Source organism: Heterodontus francisci, chromosome 1 (genome assembly GCF_036365525.1).
Source record: "Heterodontus francisci isolate sHetFra1 chromosome 1, sHetFra1.hap1, whole genome shotgun sequence".
Taxonomy (NCBI): Eukaryota; Metazoa; Chordata; class Chondrichthyes; order Heterodontiformes; family Heterodontidae; genus Heterodontus; species Heterodontus francisci.
In genome coordinates, this window is record NC_090371.1 from 168,219,843 (window position 1) to 168,239,967 (window position 20,125).

At 42.0% G+C, this 20,125-nt stretch overlaps 1 protein-coding gene across 1 annotated transcript in view; it reads left to right on the top strand.

Annotated features, from left to right (window-relative positions):
- The window catches only part of LOC137369605 (collagen alpha-1(XXV) chain-like), a 164,022-nt gene extending 146,459 nt beyond the window's left edge, over window positions 1-17,563 (top strand). Inside the window, exons 23-25 of the mRNA XM_068030959.1 lie at window positions 7,063-7,113; window positions 13,020-13,046; window positions 17,471-17,563. Of these exons, the coding sequence (XP_067887060.1) occupies window positions 7,063-7,113; window positions 13,020-13,046; window positions 17,471-17,563 (171 nt within the window). The remainder of the gene's footprint in view (window positions 1-7,062; window positions 7,114-13,019; window positions 13,047-17,470) is intronic.
- Window positions 17,564-20,125: the final 2,562 nt, after the last annotated feature.

Here is a 20,125-nt window from a genome sequence, read left to right on the forward strand (position 1 = left end):
TGTCTCCGAGCGGCTGCAGGACATTCTGAAGGGAGAGGGTGAACAGTCCGAGGTCGTGGTACACATTGGTACCAACGACACAGGTAGAAAGAGGAATGAGGTCCTACAACAAGAATTTAGGGAGCTAGGTAGCAGATTAAAAAGCAGGACCTCAAAGGTTGTAATCTCTGGATTACTCCCAGTGCCACGTGCCAGTGAGTATAGGAATAGGAGGATAGAGCAGACGAATGCGTGGCTGAGGAGGTGGTGCAGGAGGGAGAGCTTTAGTTTCCTGGATCACTGGGTCCGTTTCTGGCAAAGGTGGGACCTGTACAAATTGGACGGGTTGCACCTGAACCGGAACGGGACAAGCATCCTTGCTGGGAGGTTTGCTAGTGCTGTTGGTGGGGGGGAGGGTTAAACTAATTTGGCAGGGGGATGGGATACAGAGTAGAATTACAGTAGAGGGTGATGCAAAGTCAAATATAGAAGAGAAAATGAGTCAGTCTGGAAGGCTGAGCAAATATAGACCTGTTAAGAGCACAAGTGAAAAATACAATGCTGGATTGCATCTATTTTAATGCAAGGAGTCTTACGAATAAGGCAGATGAATTGAGGGCATTGATTAGCACATGGCATTATGATATTATTGCTATCACAGAGACATGGTTGAGGGAGCAGCAGGGCTGGCAGCTCAATATTCCAGGATATAGAATCTTCAGCTGTGACAGGGGAGGGGGTAAAAGAGGAGGTGGCATTGCACTATTGATAAAGGAGTCAATTACTGCAGTAAGGAGGGATGATATCGGAGAAGGTTCCTCAAATGAAGCCATATGTGTAGAACTTAAAAACAAAAAGGGGGCAATCACTTGGCTGGGAGTGTACTATTGACCGCCAAACAGTCAGGGAGAGATAAAGGAGCAGATATGTAGGCAAATCTCAGAGAGGTGTAAAAATAATAGGGTAATAATAGTAGGGGATTTCAACTTCCCCAATATCAACTGGGATAGTCTTAGTGCAAAAGGCATAAAGGGGGCGGAATTCTTAAAATGCATACAGGAGAGCTTTTTGAGCCAGTATGTAGAAAGTCCTACAAGAGAAGGGGCAGTACTGGACCTAATCCTAGGGAATGAAGCCGGACAAGTGGTAGAAGCGTCAGTGGGGGAACATTTCGGGGATAGTGACCATAACTCTGTAAGATTTAAGGTAGTTATGGAAAAGGACAAAGATGGACCGAAAATAAAGGTACTGAATTGAGGGAAGGCCGATTTTCAATATGATAAAACAGGATCTGGCCAAAGTGGACTGGGAGCAGCTACTTGTAGGGAAGTGGACATCAGATCAGTGGGAGTCATTCAAAGAGGAAATAGTGAGAGTTCAGAGCCAGCATGTACCCATTAAGGTGAAGGGTAGGACTAACAAGTCCAGGGAACCCTGGATGTCAAGGGATATAGAGGATTGGATCAGTTAAAAAAAAAGGAGGCATATGGCAGATTCAGGGGGGTGAAAACAGCGGAGCGACTAGAGGAGTGTAGAAAGTGTAGGGGGGTACTTAAAAAAGTAATTAGGGGAGCGAAGAGGGGACATGAAAAAACTCTGGCGGTCAAGATAAAGGAAAATCCTAAACAAAAACAAGAAATGCTGGAATCACTCAGCAGGTCTGGCAGCATCTGTGGAAAGAGAAGCAGAGTTAACGTTTCGGGTCAGTGACCCTTCTTCGGAAAATCCTAAGGTGTTTTATAAGTATGTTAAGGGCAAGAGGATAACAAGGGAAAGAGTAGGGCCCATTAGAGACCAAAGTGGCAATCTGTGTGGAGCCGATGACATAGGTGAGGTTTTAAATGATTACTTTTCATCTGTGTTCACTATGGAGAAGGTCAATGTAGGTGAAGAGATCAGGGAGGGGGATTGTGATATACTTGAACATATTAGCATTGAAAGGGAGGAGGTATTAGCTGTTTTAGTGGGCTTAAAAGTGGATAAATCCCCAGGCCCAGATGAGATGTATCCCAGGCTGTTATGTGAGGCAAAGGAGGAGATGGCAGGGCCTCTGACACAAATTTTCAAATCCTCTCTGGCCACAGGAGAGGTAGCAGAGGACTGGAGGACAGCGAATGTGGTGCCATATTTAAGAAATGTAGTAGGGATAAACCAAGTAATTACAGGCCGGTGAGTCTAACATCAAACATCTAACACCTAACATGGGGGAGGCGGTGGCGTAGTGGTATTGTCACTGGACTAGTAACCCAGAGACCCAGGGTATTACTCTGGGGACATAGGTTCGAATCCCACCACAGCAGAAGGTGGAATTTGAATTCAATTAATAAATCTGGAATTAAAAAGCTAGTCTAATAATGGCCATGAAACCATTGTCGATTGTTGTAAAAACCCATCTGGTTCACTAATGTCCTTTAGGGAAGGAAATCTGCTGTGCTTACCTGGTCTGGCCTACATGTGACTCCAGACCCACAGCAATGTGGTTGACTCTTACATGCCCTCTGAAATTGCCGAGCAAGCCCTCAGTTGTATCTAACCACTACGAAGTCAATAAAAAGGAATGAAACCAGACGGAACTCCCTTCCTAACAGCACTGTGGGTGTACCTACCCTACATGGACTGTAGCGGTTCAAGAAGGCAGCTCACCACCACCTTCTCAAGGGCAATTAGGGATGGGCAATAAATGCTGGCCTGGCCAGCGACGCCCACGTCCCATGAACGAATAATGAATAATCAGTGGTAGGGAAAATATTGGAAAAAATTCTGAGGGACAGGACTATTCTCCACTTGGAGAGGCAGGGATTAATCTGGGATAGTCAGCATGGCTTTGTCAGGGGGATATCGTGTCTGACTAACTTGAGTGAATTTTTTGAGGCAGTGACGAAATGTGTAGATGAGGGTAAAGCAGTTAATGTAATCTTATTCAGTAAGGCTTTTGATAAGGTCCCGCACGGGAGATTGGTTAAGAAGGTAAGAGCCCATGGGATCCAGGGCAATTTGGCAAAGTAGATCCAAAATTGGCTTAGTGGCAGGAGGCAGAGGGTAATGGTCGAGAGTTGTTTTTGTGAGTGGAAGCCTGTGACCAGTGGTGTACCGCAGGGATCGGTGCTGGGACCCTTGCAGTTTGTAGTGTACATTAACGATTTAGACGTGAATATAGGAGGTATGATCAGTAAGGTCGCAGATGACACAAAAATAGGTGGTGTCGTAAATAGTGAGGAGGAAAGCCTTAGATTACAGGACGATATAGATGGGCTGGTAAGATGGGCAGAGCTGTGGAAAATGGAATTTAATCCTGAGAAGTGTGAGGTGATGCATTTTGGGAGGACTAACAAGCTAAGGGAATATACAATGGGTGGTAGGACCCTAAGAAGTACAGAAGGTCAGAGGGACCTTGGTGTACTTGTCCATAGATCACTGAAGGCAGCAGCACAGGTAGATAAGGTGGTTAGGAAGGCATATAGGATACTTGCCTTTATTAGCCGAGTCATAGCATATAAGAGCAGGGAGATTATGATGGAGCTGTATAAAATGCTAGTTAGGCGACAGCTGGAGTAGTGTGTACAGTTCTGCACCACACTAAAGGAAGGATGTGATTGCACTGGAGAGGGTGCAGAGGAGATTCACCAGGATGTTGCCTGGGCTGGAGTATTTCAGCTATGAAGAGAGACTGAAAAGGCTGTGGTTGTTTTCCTTAGAGCAGAGAAGGTTGAGGGGAGATGTGATTGAGGTGTACAAAATTATGTGGAACATTGATAGGTTAGTTAGAAAGAAACTTTTTCCCGTAGCAGAGGGGTCAATAACCAGGGGGCATAGATTTAAGGTAAGGTACAGGTGGTTTAGATGGGATTTGAGGAAAAGTTTTTTCACCCAAAGGGTGGTTGGAATCTGGAACGTACTGCCTGAAGAGGTGGTAGAGACAGGAACCCTCACAACATTTAAGAAGAATTTAGATGAGCACTTGAAATGCCATAGCATACAAGGCTACGGGCCAAGTACTGAAAAATGGGATTAGAATAGTCAGGTACTGTATGACTGGCACAGACACGATGGGCCGAAGGGCCTGTTTCTGTGCTGTATAACTCTATACTGCCGCCCTGCATAAAATTGTAGCTGAGGCAGGAAGGCATCGGGAACTGCACCCCCTGCCTCGCACCCAATTTTACGCACTCCCCCCCCCCCCCCGACCCCGCCATCTGCCTGTACCTTTGGGGTCTGTAAAATTCCAGCCAAGGTTCAGGTATAGCCACATGATGCCTATAACAAGGGACGTATTGCCAGCTGGTATCAGGGATTCTTCCAAAGAGCAACATGTAATAGGTGAAATTTTACTGGAAAATGTATTCTGATCATTCATGCTGCATGTAAAATGAGCCACCTCAGTTGTTTTGCAGTTGGCCTCATGTCATTCGAGTAGTTAACTGTCCACCTTCCGGAAGATAGGGAAAATGAATATCAGACATGTGTGAGGTCATCAAGTCCAATACACGCAATGACGGGTCTTAATGTTACAGCTACAAAAGCAGGTCAGAGTCTCGGGAACCTGCAGCAAGTAACTCACCTCCTGATTCCCCAAAGCCTGTCCACCATCTACCAGACACAAGTCAGGAGTGTGATGGAATACTCTCCACTTGCCTGGATGGGTGCAGCTCCAACAACACTCAAGAAGCTTGACACCATCCAGGACAAAGCAGTCGGCTTGATTGGCACCCCATTCACAGACATTCACTTCCTCCACCACCGACGCACAGTGGCAGAGGTGTGTACCATCTACAAGATGCACTGCAGCAATGCACCAAGGCTCCTTCGAAAGCACCTTCCAAACCCGCAACCTCTACCACCTAGAAGGACAAGGGCAGCAGATGCATGGGAACACCACCACCTGCAAGTTCCCCTCCAAGCCGCACGCCATCCTGACTTGGAACTATATCGCTGTTCCTTCAATGTCACTGGGTCAAAATCCTGGAACTCCCGAACAGCACTGTGGGTGTAGCTACCCCACATGGACTGCAGCAATTCAAGAAGGTGGTTCACCACCACCTTTTGAAGGGCAATTAGGGACGGGCAATAAATGCTGGCCTAGCCAGCGACGCCCACATCCCATGAATGACTAAATACCTAGAGCCATTTAATCATGTAGTCAGATAGTAGGTAGTAAAGGTACACCCCAGATCATAGGGGCATCAAGTCCACTTACGAAGTGTTTGAAGATGATGAACCCAATAGGATGTCTTGTGCAGATCTGAAATTTGTAATTTTCTTTGTATTTTTAATAAAAGCAAAATTCACCAGTCCTTATTAGGAAAACAAATAGAGAGACATATATTCAAGCATGTTAACTTTGTTGATTGAAGAATGCACCACAGCGGAGTTTGGAATACATAACAAAAATCATTCAGCAACAAATCCTCAGGATCATGTGCCTCATTGACTTTGGCAGAACCATATCAAACTAAATCCAACCTCTAAAGTAAACCTGCTGAAATCTTCCCACAAAATTGAACCTGGCATAAAGTAAGGTTTAGAGTAGGTTTCATACTTGAATTAATTTGATGGCAGCGCTTCAGAAAGAATAATGAATTTTGTTGCTACATCTGGCCATTTTGCTTTGTACATTCAGTCTGTTTTGGATACTATATGAATAAATGTGCTCTTATTAAAGATATCATTATTTCAGTGATGATGATACCTTGTTGAGAACCAACAATGTGAACAATCCAATGTCACTCAATCCGCCAGTTAATATTTATATTGGCCATCAATTAAGAATTACTAACATATGAGATTTTTACCTCAAAGGAAGATATAAATAATTGTTTTCAGCTGCATAGATAAAATCTTTTGGATATATTTGGGAAAAAGTACTGATTGACTGAGGTAAATATTCACGTAGTTAGGATCAAATGTTTTGGGGGTTATAGCCAGAGGTGTCACAAGGAAGGTGTGTGGACATCTCTTTTGTTAAATTTCCCTTTTATCATTATTTAAAACCAAAGTTCCACCCACACTGTTACAAGCTATGTTGTGTTATTCCCAAGCCTGTTTAGATTCCCTCTAGCGACAATTGCCTGAATTTCCTCAGAGTTTCTCCTGATCAGTTGCAATAACTGCTGATCGACAGAAACAGATAAATTCTTAAACGGGTTCGGCCAAGGTTTCAGCAGCCAATCGCGAGGATATTCCCGATAAATGTTCCTAGCCTCTCATACTTAATTTCCTTGATAATATTTTTTACCCATTTTCTTTTGCCATCCTTCTCCATTATTTTCTGCTGTGTTCTCAATTAACTTCTTTGCTCTTGTATGTGCACAATGGCAGACTCTCTGCCTTGTTCTGCTGCTCTTCTCCACCTGCCAGTACTTTGCAATATCACCTGTCAGAACACTATCCCTCCCACTGCCACGGGTGCTCCAGTCCATGCCTGATGACCTTGGGGCTTGACTTTCCTAACCAGCCTCCTTGCTTCTACTCTGCACAATCTTCAATTTGTTCAGAATGCTGTATCCCTTGATCTTGAACACTGAAAAGCCCATACTTCAATCACTTTGGCCCTCACAACTCCACTGACTCTCTGTGTCCCTAGGAATTAACTTCAAGAACTTTTCCTCATCTTTAAGGACCTCCAAGGCCTTAATTCATGCTCCCCTACTTCAGCACCTGCCTTCAGGCCTAATCCTTGCTCACACTCCTTGCTTCACTGACATACTTCGTTCCCATTCCCTTTGGTCCACCATAAGCAGCTGTTTCTTCAGCCATCATACCCCTGCCCCCTGAGCTGTTCCTTACCTCCTCCATTCTGCTTTCAAAACCCTACTTTTCTTTTCAACCACTTTTTGGGCCTGGCCCTTAATTCCATTCTACCGAGTCCTTTCCCTCCCATGCAGTGTCTGATTCATTCACTGATCTGGAAGACACTTTGGGACATTTTATCGCATTAGAAGCACCATATAAATGTTCTCATATTATTGTTGAACAACTGCACGCAGATCATGTGAATACACAGAAAATTCAGTTTGTATTCAGATTTGTTTTTTAAATATAGACATGCTGCTTACTGCCTTACAGACCTGTTGCTTATTTGTACAGGTTGTAGGACCCCCAGGACCCACTGGCTCACAAGGTCCACCAGGTCCAATGGTAAGTCAAAGTTACTGTTTTGAGAAATCTGCATGTTCCATCCCTATTTATTGAAGGACATGAGAATGTTCTTAAAAGCCATGTGTCATCTGAGTTTATTCTTACAGGCATGAATGTTACTTCTTTGAATAAATTTGAATCCTGCTTTTAGCATGCCGTTGCTGTGTGCTTGCAAAGGTGGCCAATTCCCGCAAATGCACAAATTTACCCAGAGTTAGCTGGACTGGAAAGGAGTTGTTTCTAGGTTCATTCTGGAAGGTTGGAAGTGTTCTTTTAAAATGTCCTCCAAATCATTTTCCACAATATTTAAAATCAGTGCAACATGCAGAAAGTCACTTAACATTAATTGAAGCATAACAAGGTGATACCATTGCATTCATTTTATCAGCGCTATGAGTGATGCAATGAAGATTCACTCCAGGCCTGTTTCAGAAATTGGACAAAGGTCCAAAATGAGAAATATGATAGCATCTTCCTTTTACAAAATAAGGGCTGAGTTGTTGAAAAATATGCATATCATTCTGCTCATTGGGAAGATTGAACAAAAAAAAGGTTGAACAGGTTGCACAGATATGCCAGCAGTGCAAATTCATGAAATTGCCCTTTTCATGTTGTGGCAATAAGGCTGCATTTACGAGCGTTCCACTATTATAAGAATGACACTTGTACACAGATGTAGGTGTTGTTGTAACAACGGGGGTGGGGTGGTGGGGGGGGGCTGCGAAATTAAAACCTTACGAAGCAGCAGTCAGAATTCATCAGAACAGCAACAGGAGCACTCTCTAATGTTGAATATGAGAACTGACTCTCTGTTGCAACATCCAAACAGATTCTTTTTTTTTAACTGAGAAACCAAGTTGAAGGACCGTCATACAGGAGGCACTGCAATTGAAGATTGCTAGAGAACAATGTGCTGATCGGGAAGAAATGGTCAGTGATAGCAGGACTGGGTTTTTAAAAATGGAATATTGTAAGAGGATGGAAAGATTGAGGTAAGTAAGGAGTATCCCAGTTTCGAGGCCTTAGGAGAGACCCATCTTTTTGGTTCAGAATGCCAGTTGTGCAGGAGTTCCACTGACCACTCCAAATCCACCCCAGACCCAACCCATTTTAGGTCTCCTTAAAGATGTTTCAAAGTGGGACTCCCACCTCCGAGGAAGTCGAATAGAAGAGATGAGAAAAGGATTAGCTTTCAGATAACAATCATTTTCCTACATCCTGTTCAAGAGCAAGGGACAGGTATTTGAAGGGACTACTACATAGGAAAGAACATAGGTATAGGAGGAAGCCATCCAGCCCTCCGAACCTGTTCCACCATTCAGTTAGACCATGGCTGATCTGGATCTTAACTCCATCTACCCGCCTTGGTTCTGTAACCCTTAATGCCCTTGCCTAATAAAAATCTATCAATCTCAGTTTTGACATCTTCAATTGACCCAGTAGCTTTTTGGGGGAGAGAATTCCAGATTTCTTATAGTTTCTTCAATATGATCCCTACCATATTCAGTGTAAATCTCTTTTTAAAACCTGTATGAGAGCACCCTTTGTGTGAAACTGTGTTTTCTGAGATCAGCCCTGAACGACCTAGTTCTAATTTTAACATTATCCACCTTGTTCTGGACACTTGTCACCAGAGGAGATAGAGTAGATCGAAAGAAGCTATCAAATCCTTTAAACATTTTCAAGGACCTCAATTCAATCATCCTTTAATCTTCTATATTCAAGGGAATACAATCCTGGGCAATGCAACCTGTCCTCATCATTTAACCCTTTAATCCTGAATATCATTCTGGTGAATCTTCGCTGCACCACCTCCACACCCCGTGTATCCTTCCTGAGATTCAGTGCCCAGAATTGAATGCAGTACTCCAGATGGGGCCTAACCAGAGCACTGTACAGCTGTAACATAACTTCCACACTTTTGTATTCCAGCCCTCTTGAGGTAAAGGCCAACATTCTATTGGGCTTTTTAATTACATTTTGTACCTGTTCATTAGCTTTTATTGATTTATGTACTTGGCCCCTAAATCTATTTGCTCATCCACAGTTCCTAGCTTCTCACCATTTAGAAAATACGCTGATCTATGTTTCTTAAACCCAAAATGGATGACCTCGCACTTCCCCACATTGAATTCCATCTACCACAGTTTCGCCTCCTGAGATATATATTCAAGTATTCAATGGATTTGGGCTTCATAGAGAGTTGAAAGTTAAGAGAACACTTGGAAAATATAGTCTCTCATCTAATTAGTTTCAAGTTCAAAATAGATAAAGAAAAGAGGAGTCATAGGTGTTGCATTGGAACCCGGCTAATTTCAGTGAATGAAAGGGGATCTAGCTCAGATTAATTAGTTTGATAAAATGACAGGTCAAATAGTGGACTAGCTTTGGGAGATTTTATGTATGAGGTGAAGAAGGTATGAGTTAAATGGATTCTGCCTGAGAGTAAAGTGGTGCATCAGAGACTGGTTTCCATTGATAAATAGAGGTGAGAGCAAAAAGCAAGGTTTAAAAAAAGATTTACAGTGAATATAGTTCAGATAATACAGAAGAAACTATGAGAAATATAAAAAGTACAAAATTGAAAGAAAAAGGTAGATTAGGAAGGCTAACAGGAAAAATGAAATAAGGCTACTTGTCAACTTAAAGGTTAATGGTGGGATATGGGTACCAGTGGGCCAAGGAATTTGTGGTGGATTTGGACATAAGCACAAGAGGAATGTTATTGAGGTTTACTTCGGATACAATATTAGGCTCCATAGCAAACTGGGAAGAAGAATGCAGGGAGACGTAATCAGATTAGTAGAGTGAACAGTTAGGCGGCAGGTCCAGCTCAATATAGAGAAGTGTGTAAAGTAGTACACATGGAAATGAAGTATACCCTAAATACTAAGAACCTTATGAAAATGGATGAAAACAGATGCATGCAACTATAAAGGTAGAAAAAGCTAATAAAATAGCAAGTAGAATTCTGCAATTCATACATAGAGATATTTCACATTTTCTAATTTCTTGCAATACCACCTAGGGAGGGAGGGAAAGGAGGTTTGGTATAACTTATGTTAAAAAAAGCTACAACTGATCTGAATTTAGCTCTTAGGTGATTTAATTCACAGGAGGTATATCTGGGGGATTTGGATTAGAATTGAGATGGGGTGTTTGAACTAGTATGTTTCGAAAAATGAAAGATAATTTAACATTCTGGTGGCTGTTCAAATTTGTTGCTGCAGAAACAACAACACTGTTTGCTTCAACTCAGCAGGGATCATTGCCAAGATAGGTTGGTGGATTCCGCACTTGGGGTGATGGCTAGACAGTTTGATTGAAAGGTAATACTAGAGTAAGTCAAATGAGAAAGAATCATCAGGAAGCAATGCACAGGCCTTCTGGCCAAAAATGCAAGGGTCCAATTTCTTATAGCCAGTAGTTGTACAGAAAACAAGCTAGATCATCAATGTGGAACAACATGGTGAGTTCATTATATTCTTTATTAATAGGAAGCAAAGTGTATGGAATAAGTAGAGTCATTTTGAACTTTTGGTCAGCCGATGGATGGAATGCGCCAACAGCCCACTCAGCCCGGCAGTGAAAAGACTGGAGCCATTGTTCAGTAGAACCAGCAAGCTGTGGGTCCCAAATGGGAGTGCTGATGAATCTCGATGGATTCCAGCCAGCGCAATATCAGGCAGCCTGATCTTCCAGGCCACACAAAAATAATTTAAAGCTTAATTTTTGAAGCCTCTTCTATTGTATCAACAGTAAAACTGGTTCAGAGAGTGCATGGCGCACGCTCCAATCAGCCCTGTCCTAAAATGGCATCTTATGTATGTCATTGGACCCTGATTTGCATTTTAAAGATGATCTACTGTCTGACTCTGGCAGATGCTTCAGCAGCCCAGCTGTAGGCATCTGTGAAAGTGGCAGCGTACAGAGAGCAGTCGGTCACATTGCCCACATTTTTAGGTCTTTACCTCCTTGTTAACACTGATTTTGACAAGTTGATTTCAATATTGATTACAATTGGTACTCAGGTAAGTTTATTTGCTGTCCTGAAAATTAAAACATCTGAGTGATTCGATATCTGGCATCATCTCACTCATTGATTTCTCGATCCACCTTCAAAGAGATTGAAGAAACACACATGTGAAAAGCATGCATATCCAGTTCAGATCACAGGGGACACTATTGTTACAACCAAGGTTATGCTTTTGGTTTAAGTAAGTAGAGTATAGGCTGTGTTAATGTAGGTCATTGAGCACAGGGTGATGGATGAACAGGACTTGTTGCAAGTTAGGATACAGACAGCAGAGTTCAAGTTTGTGGAGGGTGAAAAATGGGAGGGCAGCCAGGAGTGCTTTAGAATAGTCAAGTCTAGAGGTAACAAAGGCATGGATGAGGGTTTCAGCAGCAAGTGACCTGAAGTAGGGTTGGAGACAGGTGATGTTACAGACATAGAAATAGGTGATCTTAGTAATGGAGTGGATATGTGGTTGGAAACTTATCCTAGGGTCATATAGGACTCCAAGGTTGTGAAAGGTCTGGTTCAGCCTCAGACAGTGGCCAGGGAGATGGATGGAGTCAGTGGCTAGGGAACAGTGTTTGTGATGGAGCCAAAAGACAATGGGGTTGGTATTCCCAAAGTTTGGATGGAGGAAATTTCTGCTCATCTAGGACTGGATGTCGGAAAAGCAGTGTACCAAATTACAGACAGTGGAGGTATTTGGAGAGGAGGTGGTGAGGTACAGCTGGGTGTCATTAGCATGCATGTGGAATCTTATGTGTTGTTGGATGATGTCGGCGAGGGGCAGCAGATAGATAAGAAATAGGAGGGGTCCAGAGATAATTCCTTGGGAGGCTACAGATATAATGAAGTGGAAGCAGGAATAGAAGACATTGCAGTTGATTCCATAGTTATTTGGATAGATAAGAATGTAACTAGATGAGGGTAGTCCCACCCAGCTGAATGACAAAGGAGAGGCATTGGAGGAGGATGGTATGGTCAACCATGTCAAAGACTGCAGACAGGTTGAGAAGGATGAGAAGGGATAGTTTACCATGGTCGCAGTCACATAGGATGTCACTTGTGACTTTGATAAGGACCATTCCAGTGGTGTGGCAGGGGCAGATACTTGATTGGAGGGGTTCAAAGATGGAGTTGAGGGAAAGATGGACATGGATTTGGGAAGCAAAAACACATTCAAAGACATTGGAGAGGTAAAGGAGGTTGGAGATGCGACAGTAGTTTGCAAGGACAGAGGGGTCAGGGGTTGGCTTTTTGGTATAGTTCTGGGCACCTCATTATAGGAAGCCTATTAGAGCCATGGAAAAGGTGACAGCAAAGATTCAATAGAATGGTACCAGAAACAAAAGTTATAATTAGAAGGAAAATCTTGCAATATTGGGAAGTTTTTCACTGGAACTGAGAAAGTTAAAGAGCAATCCAGCAAAACTTTTCAGTATTTTGAAAGTTTTTTAGCATTTGAAAGGTTTTCATTATTTGAAAGATTTTGGGATGATAAGTAGTGAAAGACCATTGCCATTTGTTGACAAGGGAGTATAGACTGAGGATTATCCATAGAGGAATGAATGTGGAGTGAGAGGAAATGATTCATGCATAGGTTATTAGAACATGGAGCACTTTACCACAAGTGGCTATTGAGCCAGAGAGACAGTAATATTTAAAAGACAATTGGATACATATTTCAAAAGAAAGAATAAAAAAAGAAATGGGGAAAGATCATGGGATTAGAGTAGATAACTGAAGAGTTAGCATCAGCACAGTTGGCAAAGCCTGAGGACACTAAGCTTCTTGGCCTTGATTGCTTTAGCAATGGAGAATGATAGTGCTGTGCAGTTACAGCTGGAATTACTTATTTTCAATCAAATGTTATGTTCTGTTCTTACAGGGGCCTCACGGACTTCCAGGACCTAAGGTAAATCATCAGCAAAATCTAAGGAGAAACTGAAAATGAATGATACCCTTTAATTTGTCTCCATGCTCTTTGTTAAAATTAGCTATGCATGCTATGTGTCATTTGTTTGACTAATTTAATGTTGATTTTACGTTGTAGCATCTTTAAACCTGTAAGTTCTTGCAGCTGTAGAATAAATGTTTCCTATATGCTTAACAAAATGTAACTAAAATCTTGCTAAAAGTGACTTAAGATGTCTTAATACAAGATCAAGGTCCCATTTTAAATTGATCAGCTGTATGTAGGGCTCTGTTTTTCATGGAGAGGGAGAGGGTTTCTGGGCAGAACCCCTGAAGTACCACAAAGCTGGGGGTGATAAATTTCATGCAGCTGTATTGCACAGATGTTAGAAAGCTTCTGTGAAGTCCATCAGGTCCCCAGCTTCACAGAACTTCAGGGACTCACTGCAGAATACGCACCCTGTGAATATTATATAATCCTAGAAATTTGATTGGGTTACATATTGTATTACAACAGCTACCTCTCACATCTGGGGTGTGGGAGCTGCAGTTCAGGCAAGTGATGAAAGACTCCTTACGTCTTGACAGCTGATAATGATCCCCCTGTAATTGAAGAGAGTTTGGTCAGTTTAATTGTGGTGTCCAATAATTGTGAATGCAGAGTGTAAAATAACCCTCAGTCCAGTTCACCAGGCATCATTGTCACTTAGAAAGACAGACTGGCAATATGGGAAATGAAAATCTCACATGGATCCAGTTTAACTGTTATAAGGAGTCAGTATCTCACTGTGTTGTGTTAATGTAGGGAGAGCTCTGCATTGCATCTGACACAAACTGTCTCTGACTTAGAACAATCCGTATTGTCACTGGATGCAAAGTAGAAAAAAAGCGTTTTATTTTTCATCACTATCATCAATTCCTCAATACAAAAAAAACTCTAAATTAACCTTATATGTCACTGTCAGAGCTCATGAACTTATAGGTTTAAATGATCACCGCACAAAAGGTATTACTGAAGATTTCTGTGCATCTGTCAGTGTGTTATTGATAGTCTTGTCAGGCACATACCTGAATCAGCATATAGAGCAGCATTAGCAAATTACTTTTGTGCTTTTTTGTATACAGTAGTGCAACTGATCAAAGTTTCAGGGTTTTCTTTTACATTAACGTATTCTGAGCAAGCATTCATATAGTCTACCTCTCCCTATAATACACAACAGTGCAGATGTCTCAGTGCCGGTGGTCCCTCTCATAAAACCAGTTCTGTAGGTTCGGGACTTTGTGCCTACAAAGTGTTGGTCACTGTGTTACAAGCAGTAAAGGATGAGGCCCTATAAGATACTGCATTCATACTGCATATTTTTTTAAATCAAGTTTCGATAATCGTGCAATGACTTAACTATGGAGGTTTTTGATGGAATAAATAGGATAAACTGTTTCCTCTGGCAGGAGGGTTGGTAACCACAGGACAAAGATTTAAGGTCATTTGCAAAGAATCGGAAAGGAGTTGAGGATATGAAGAACTAGAGAGGTGTTATGATGTTCTGGAATGTGCTGCCTGAAGCAGTTGTGAAAGGGGATTCAATAATAACTTACTAAAAGGAATTGGATATATACTTGAAAAAGAAAAACTTGCAGTGCTATGTGAAAAGAGTGGAGGTGTAGGATTAATTAGATAGCTCTTTCAAAGAGCTGACATTGGCATGATTGTCCAAATGGCCTCTTTCTGTCCTGTGTAGATTCTATGACTGGCACCCTGATTGAGGTTCTTGTTTTTGCCATATCTCTGTGTTTACTATTCTGTGCAGAATAATAAGAGAATTATCAGACAGACATTTCAGCAACATCCAAAGCATCAGTCAGGACAATATGCAGGAAATCCCAGAACTGTCAATCCTGCAAAGGCCTCCTAACCAAAATCTGGGGAAGTTGGCATAGCCCTAGCAAAGACTGGTCAAGCAGCAGCCTGACATTGTTGTATTCAGAGAGATATATCTATCATCCAATATCCCAGACTCCTCCATCATCATTCCTGAGTATATTCCATCCCATCGGCATGGTAGATCCACAAACGTGATATGGGATCTGATGGACATGGCTCTGAAACTCATGAATATTGACTCCAGATCCCATCAAATCTCACGGCTCCAGGTCAAACAAGAAAATCTCCTGCTCATTACCTGCTTCCCCTCCCCAATCCCCCACCTCCCTAACAGAAGCTAGTAAACCTCCATGTTGAATACCATTTGCAGTAAGTGCTGAGAAAAACAAGGACTCAAAACTACTCTTAGCCTGGGATTTCAAGGTGAACAACTAGGAATACTACCACTGACCAAGCTGGCACGAAATTGCACAGTCATCAGACTGGACCTCTGTCAGATACTGAGGAAACCAATAAATGGAATGACCGACTTGGTCTTGTTCTCACCAAGCTATCTATCGCAGACACATCTGTCCATGACCAAACTGGTAGGAGTGACTGTCATTTAGAGTCATAGAGTCATTTACAGCACAAAAGGAGGCCATTTAGCTCATCAATGTAGTCCTTATGAAGAATCTTATCTTCAAAATGAGCGCATCCTCTATTGTATAGCTTGGCACTATCATTGTACCAACTAAGGTCAGATCTAACATTCCAAAACTGGCCATCTGTGCGGCACTGTGGGTGCCTCAGCCAGGTATACCATGCAATCTATAACCAAATGATCAGGCATATCCCTCACTCCTCTATCATCATCAAACTGGTAAATTAACACTGGTTCAATAGGAATGTAGAAGATACAGTACAGAGCTGCCTAGATGCAATACACCAAAAGCAACAGGTTATAGACCAGGCTATGTGGTCCTACACCCAATAGAACAAAGCAATGCTCTCTAACACTACCACATCCAGTTGAGAATGGTGGTGAGCAACTTAATGAGGAGGAGGAGGCTTCATGAGCAGTTCCATTTTCAACATGATAAAACCCAGTGTGTGACTACAAGATGCAAAAGCTGAAGTGTTTACAAGCTTCTTAGGCAGAAGTGTAAAGTGGATGATCTCACTCATAGATGCAGTATTCAGTCAATTTGGTTCACTGCACATGACAAAATAAGTACCTGATTACACCGGACACTGCTATAGCTGTGGGTCCTGACAACATCCCAGCTGTAGCATAGTAGACCTGCACATCAGAAGTGACTACTTCCTCAGTCAAGTTCCTCCAGTGCAGCAAGTATGCTGGCATCTACCTGACAATGTGAACATTTGCCCAGGTATGTCCTATCCCTAAAAACAGGGCAAATCTAGCACTGCCAATTACCACCTTATAAGTGTCCTCCCAATCACCAGCAGAGTGATGGAAGAAGTCCACAATAGTGTCATCAAATGGTACATACTTACCAAAACCCTTCTTAGTGTTTCCCAGTTCAGGTTATGTCAGAACCACTCAGCTGAAGACCTCATCTCAGCCTTCATCCATTCACACAAGAGCTAAATGCAAGAGCAGGCATTGGATTGAGTATGGCATCTCAACTGGGGTTAATAGGGAAACCCTTCTGTGGATGGAGTCAAAGTCATCACCCAGGAAAATGGTTGTAGTTGTCTGAAGCTAATGATCACAACCCCCAGAACATCACTGCCAGACATTCTCGGGGAAGCATCATAGGCCCAACATTTACAGTTATTTGATCATTGACATTCCTTTGACCATAACATCAGGAGTGGGGCTGTTCACTTATGATTCTATTGCTGAGCTCACAATGTCACACATATCCCAAGAACAAAATAATAATTAAAAAATCTAAGCTTTTCCTTCAAGCACTCCTTATTCTTGGTAATAAACAAAGGCTTTAATATCTTCATATGGCATTCATCTATCAGCTATTTGAACACAGATATCACCCATTTATTTTCAATTGGTTAATGCCTCTGATAAAATAGCAAACTGAGAATTGCCAAAAGAGCACATTAAGCTTTAATTTCCAAATATTGCCAACAGTAAGTTCAAGGCTTGTTTTCCATCAGTAAGCCAACAAAAAAGAAAATCCACTTACAAAACCATAACTATGGGTGTCTCAGGATACTCCATCAGTAAAGTACATAATGACAACTTGGGCCAGATAAAATATTGCACATTCTCAGGTACAACCACTGTAGATATTTAAAATGTCTGCAAAGATACATGTACAATCCTGAAGTAGGTCTTTTCCTTCTATATCAAGAGTAATAGAAAAAGAAGAAACTATGTTTGGCTCCAATATGAAATAAATATCAGAAATGCCAATGTACTATAGAAGGATTAGAAAGGGTATTGATCACTGGGTGGAAATAATACTTTGATGGATGCACAGGTATTTGCAGTAGCTTTTTGTGATTAATTTAAATGCATTTCTGTCCCAGCTTCAAAGTAGCAAAAAAAAGGTGGACTTTACTTTTACATTTAGGGTGAACCAGGGTTGAATGGTGTTAAAGGAGGGAAGGGTGAACCAGGTCAAAAAGGTGACAGAGGACCGCTTGGTCTCCCAGTAAGTAGATAACATTTAATACAGCTTACATAGTAAGAGTGCCAACATCTCTGGTTTACTCTGAGTAATACTGGAGAACAAATGCACAGTGCTGGAGCAGAAACAAACCACTAACTGTCAGTATCACCCAGTTACATTTTTGTGTGCTGTCTTATTAGATTCCTTTAATAACTGTTTATAATTGCAAATTAGTCATTTTTAAAAAAATTCACTTCTGCAGAATGCAGATGATAATTCCAAAAGATTAACAACCATCATTGTCATTGTATGTACATTATGTCCCGTCTTGTGATGTCTCGCTTAGGTTTATCTTTTTTAGTACATATAATTCATTGGTCTTAAACTGCTCTGAAGCACATTGTGAACATCTCACAAGTTATACAAAAGAATTTATTTAAATTATCTTAAGACTATTTAGGGGTATATTTTCCTCCATTTGTCAATGTTAGTGAAAGGTCAGTGTGAATATACAGTAGGGAAACCTCTTATACTCTCAGTAAATATTTTCACAAGCATTAGTGAATGGAGGAAAATATATGTGGTTGTCTTGTAATAAGTGGCAGGTGAGATTTTATTCTCCACAGTTTTTGGCAAATGCAAAAGAAGTTGGTAAAATGTAAGCTTTCTTTGTCAGTGTACTCATTCTCATTTACACCCAATGTACTCAGAAATGAAGAGTTACTACAGTCACAAAGTGACTGTCTGTAGAACAAGTAATAAAAATTAGTGCTTTATGAGAACTGCATTCTCTATGCTTCAATGTATTGAATGGGGGCATTTCCACTTTTGGTTGGGGTGGAAAATGTGCAGTAGCGGATTAGCCACCCATTACACACCTCACTCAATATCCCTTTCCACAATGGTTATAGAAAATTGGATAGGGTATATAAGTGATGGCTGATCTGCTACCCCCCAGTTTTCTGACATGCCTAAAGTGGAAATTATCCCCAATAGTGTTAAGGCAGCTTTTATTTAACAGAACTGCAGCAAGAAGCTTTGCTGGAATATAGTCTGGAGGCTGCTAAGGTTGTGAAATCCACTTCATTTTCCTGGCAGAATAGACTTCCCAGCATTCAAGCAAAAGACTAACTATTGCAGGCAATTATTTGAAAGCCCTGATTTCAGAGTTTATTTTCTAGCTGCCAGAGATTTTATTTTGACTGAAAGTAGTTTGTAAATGGTAGCGAGGAAATTATGGCCGGAATTTTACAGCCCCCACAACGAGCGGGCTGATGGCAGGGGCGGGGGGCCGTACAATTGAGTGGGTAGTGGGGAGTGCCGTTCCTGATGCCTTCCTGCCTCCGCTGCAATTTTATGCGGGGTGGCAGTGGCGATATATGACCTGCCCACCCCAGGCCAGTCAAGGCACTTAAGTGGCCAATTAACTGCCACTTAAGGGCCTCTTCCTGCCACTACTGGTATTTTACCTGCGGCGACTGGGCAGCAAAGGCCCCAAGAACCTCACTAGGTAAAACCAGATGGCCTTCTTGCGGGCTGTGGGGGACCCTCATGATTGGACACCCTGTGCCCACGGAGGCCCTCTCCACGGCCCAACCACCCCCACTGGACAACACAAGAATGCAAGAAATAGGAACAGAAGTAGATCATATGGCCCATCGAGCCTGCTCCACCATTCAATACGATCATGGCTGATCTTGGGCTTCAATTCCATTTTCCCTCCCGTTCCCCATATCCCTTGATTCCCTGCAAAGCCAAAATTCCATCTATCCCAGCCTTAAATGTATTCAACGATGGAGCATCCACAACCCTCTGGGATAGAGAATTCCAAAGATTCACAGTAATTTCTCCTTATCTCAGTCCTGAATGATTGGCCCCTTTTACTGAAACTGTGCCCCTGTGTTCTAGATTCCCCGACCAGCGGAAACAATCTCTCAGCTTCTACCCTATCAACCCCTTTCAGAATCTTGTATGTCTTAATTAGATCACCTCTCATTCTTCTAAACTCCAAAGAATATCGACCCAATGTACTCAGCCTCTCATCATAGGATTTATGCTCACTCTCTACTTCCTGTCTGTTAACCAATCCTCTATCCACGCTAATATATTACTCCCAACACCATGAGCCCTTATCTTGCCTTTTAATCTTTTATATGGCACCTTATCAAATGTCTTTTGGAAATCCAGGTATACTACATCTACTGGTTCCCCTTTATCTACCCTACTAGTTACATCCTCAAAAAACTCTAATAAATTTTTCAAACAGTATTTCCCTTTAGTAAAACTATGCTGACTTGTTCTAATCATACTATGCTTTTCCAAGTGCAATGTTAAGACTTTTTTAATAATAGTTTCCAGCATCTTCTCAATGACTGATGTTAGGCTAACTGGCCTGTAGTTCCCTGTTTTCTCTCTACCTCCTTTTTTGAAAAGCAGTGTAGTATTTGCAAAGTTCCAATCTGATGGAACCATTCCTGAATCTCAGGAATTCTGGAAAATCATAGCCAGCACATCCACTATCTCTGCAGCTATCTACCCCAGCTCCCAACAGCCCCCCCCCCACCCCACCTAAGTGACCCCCCCTTACCTTCTGGGGCCCGGCCAATTGTCCTCAGC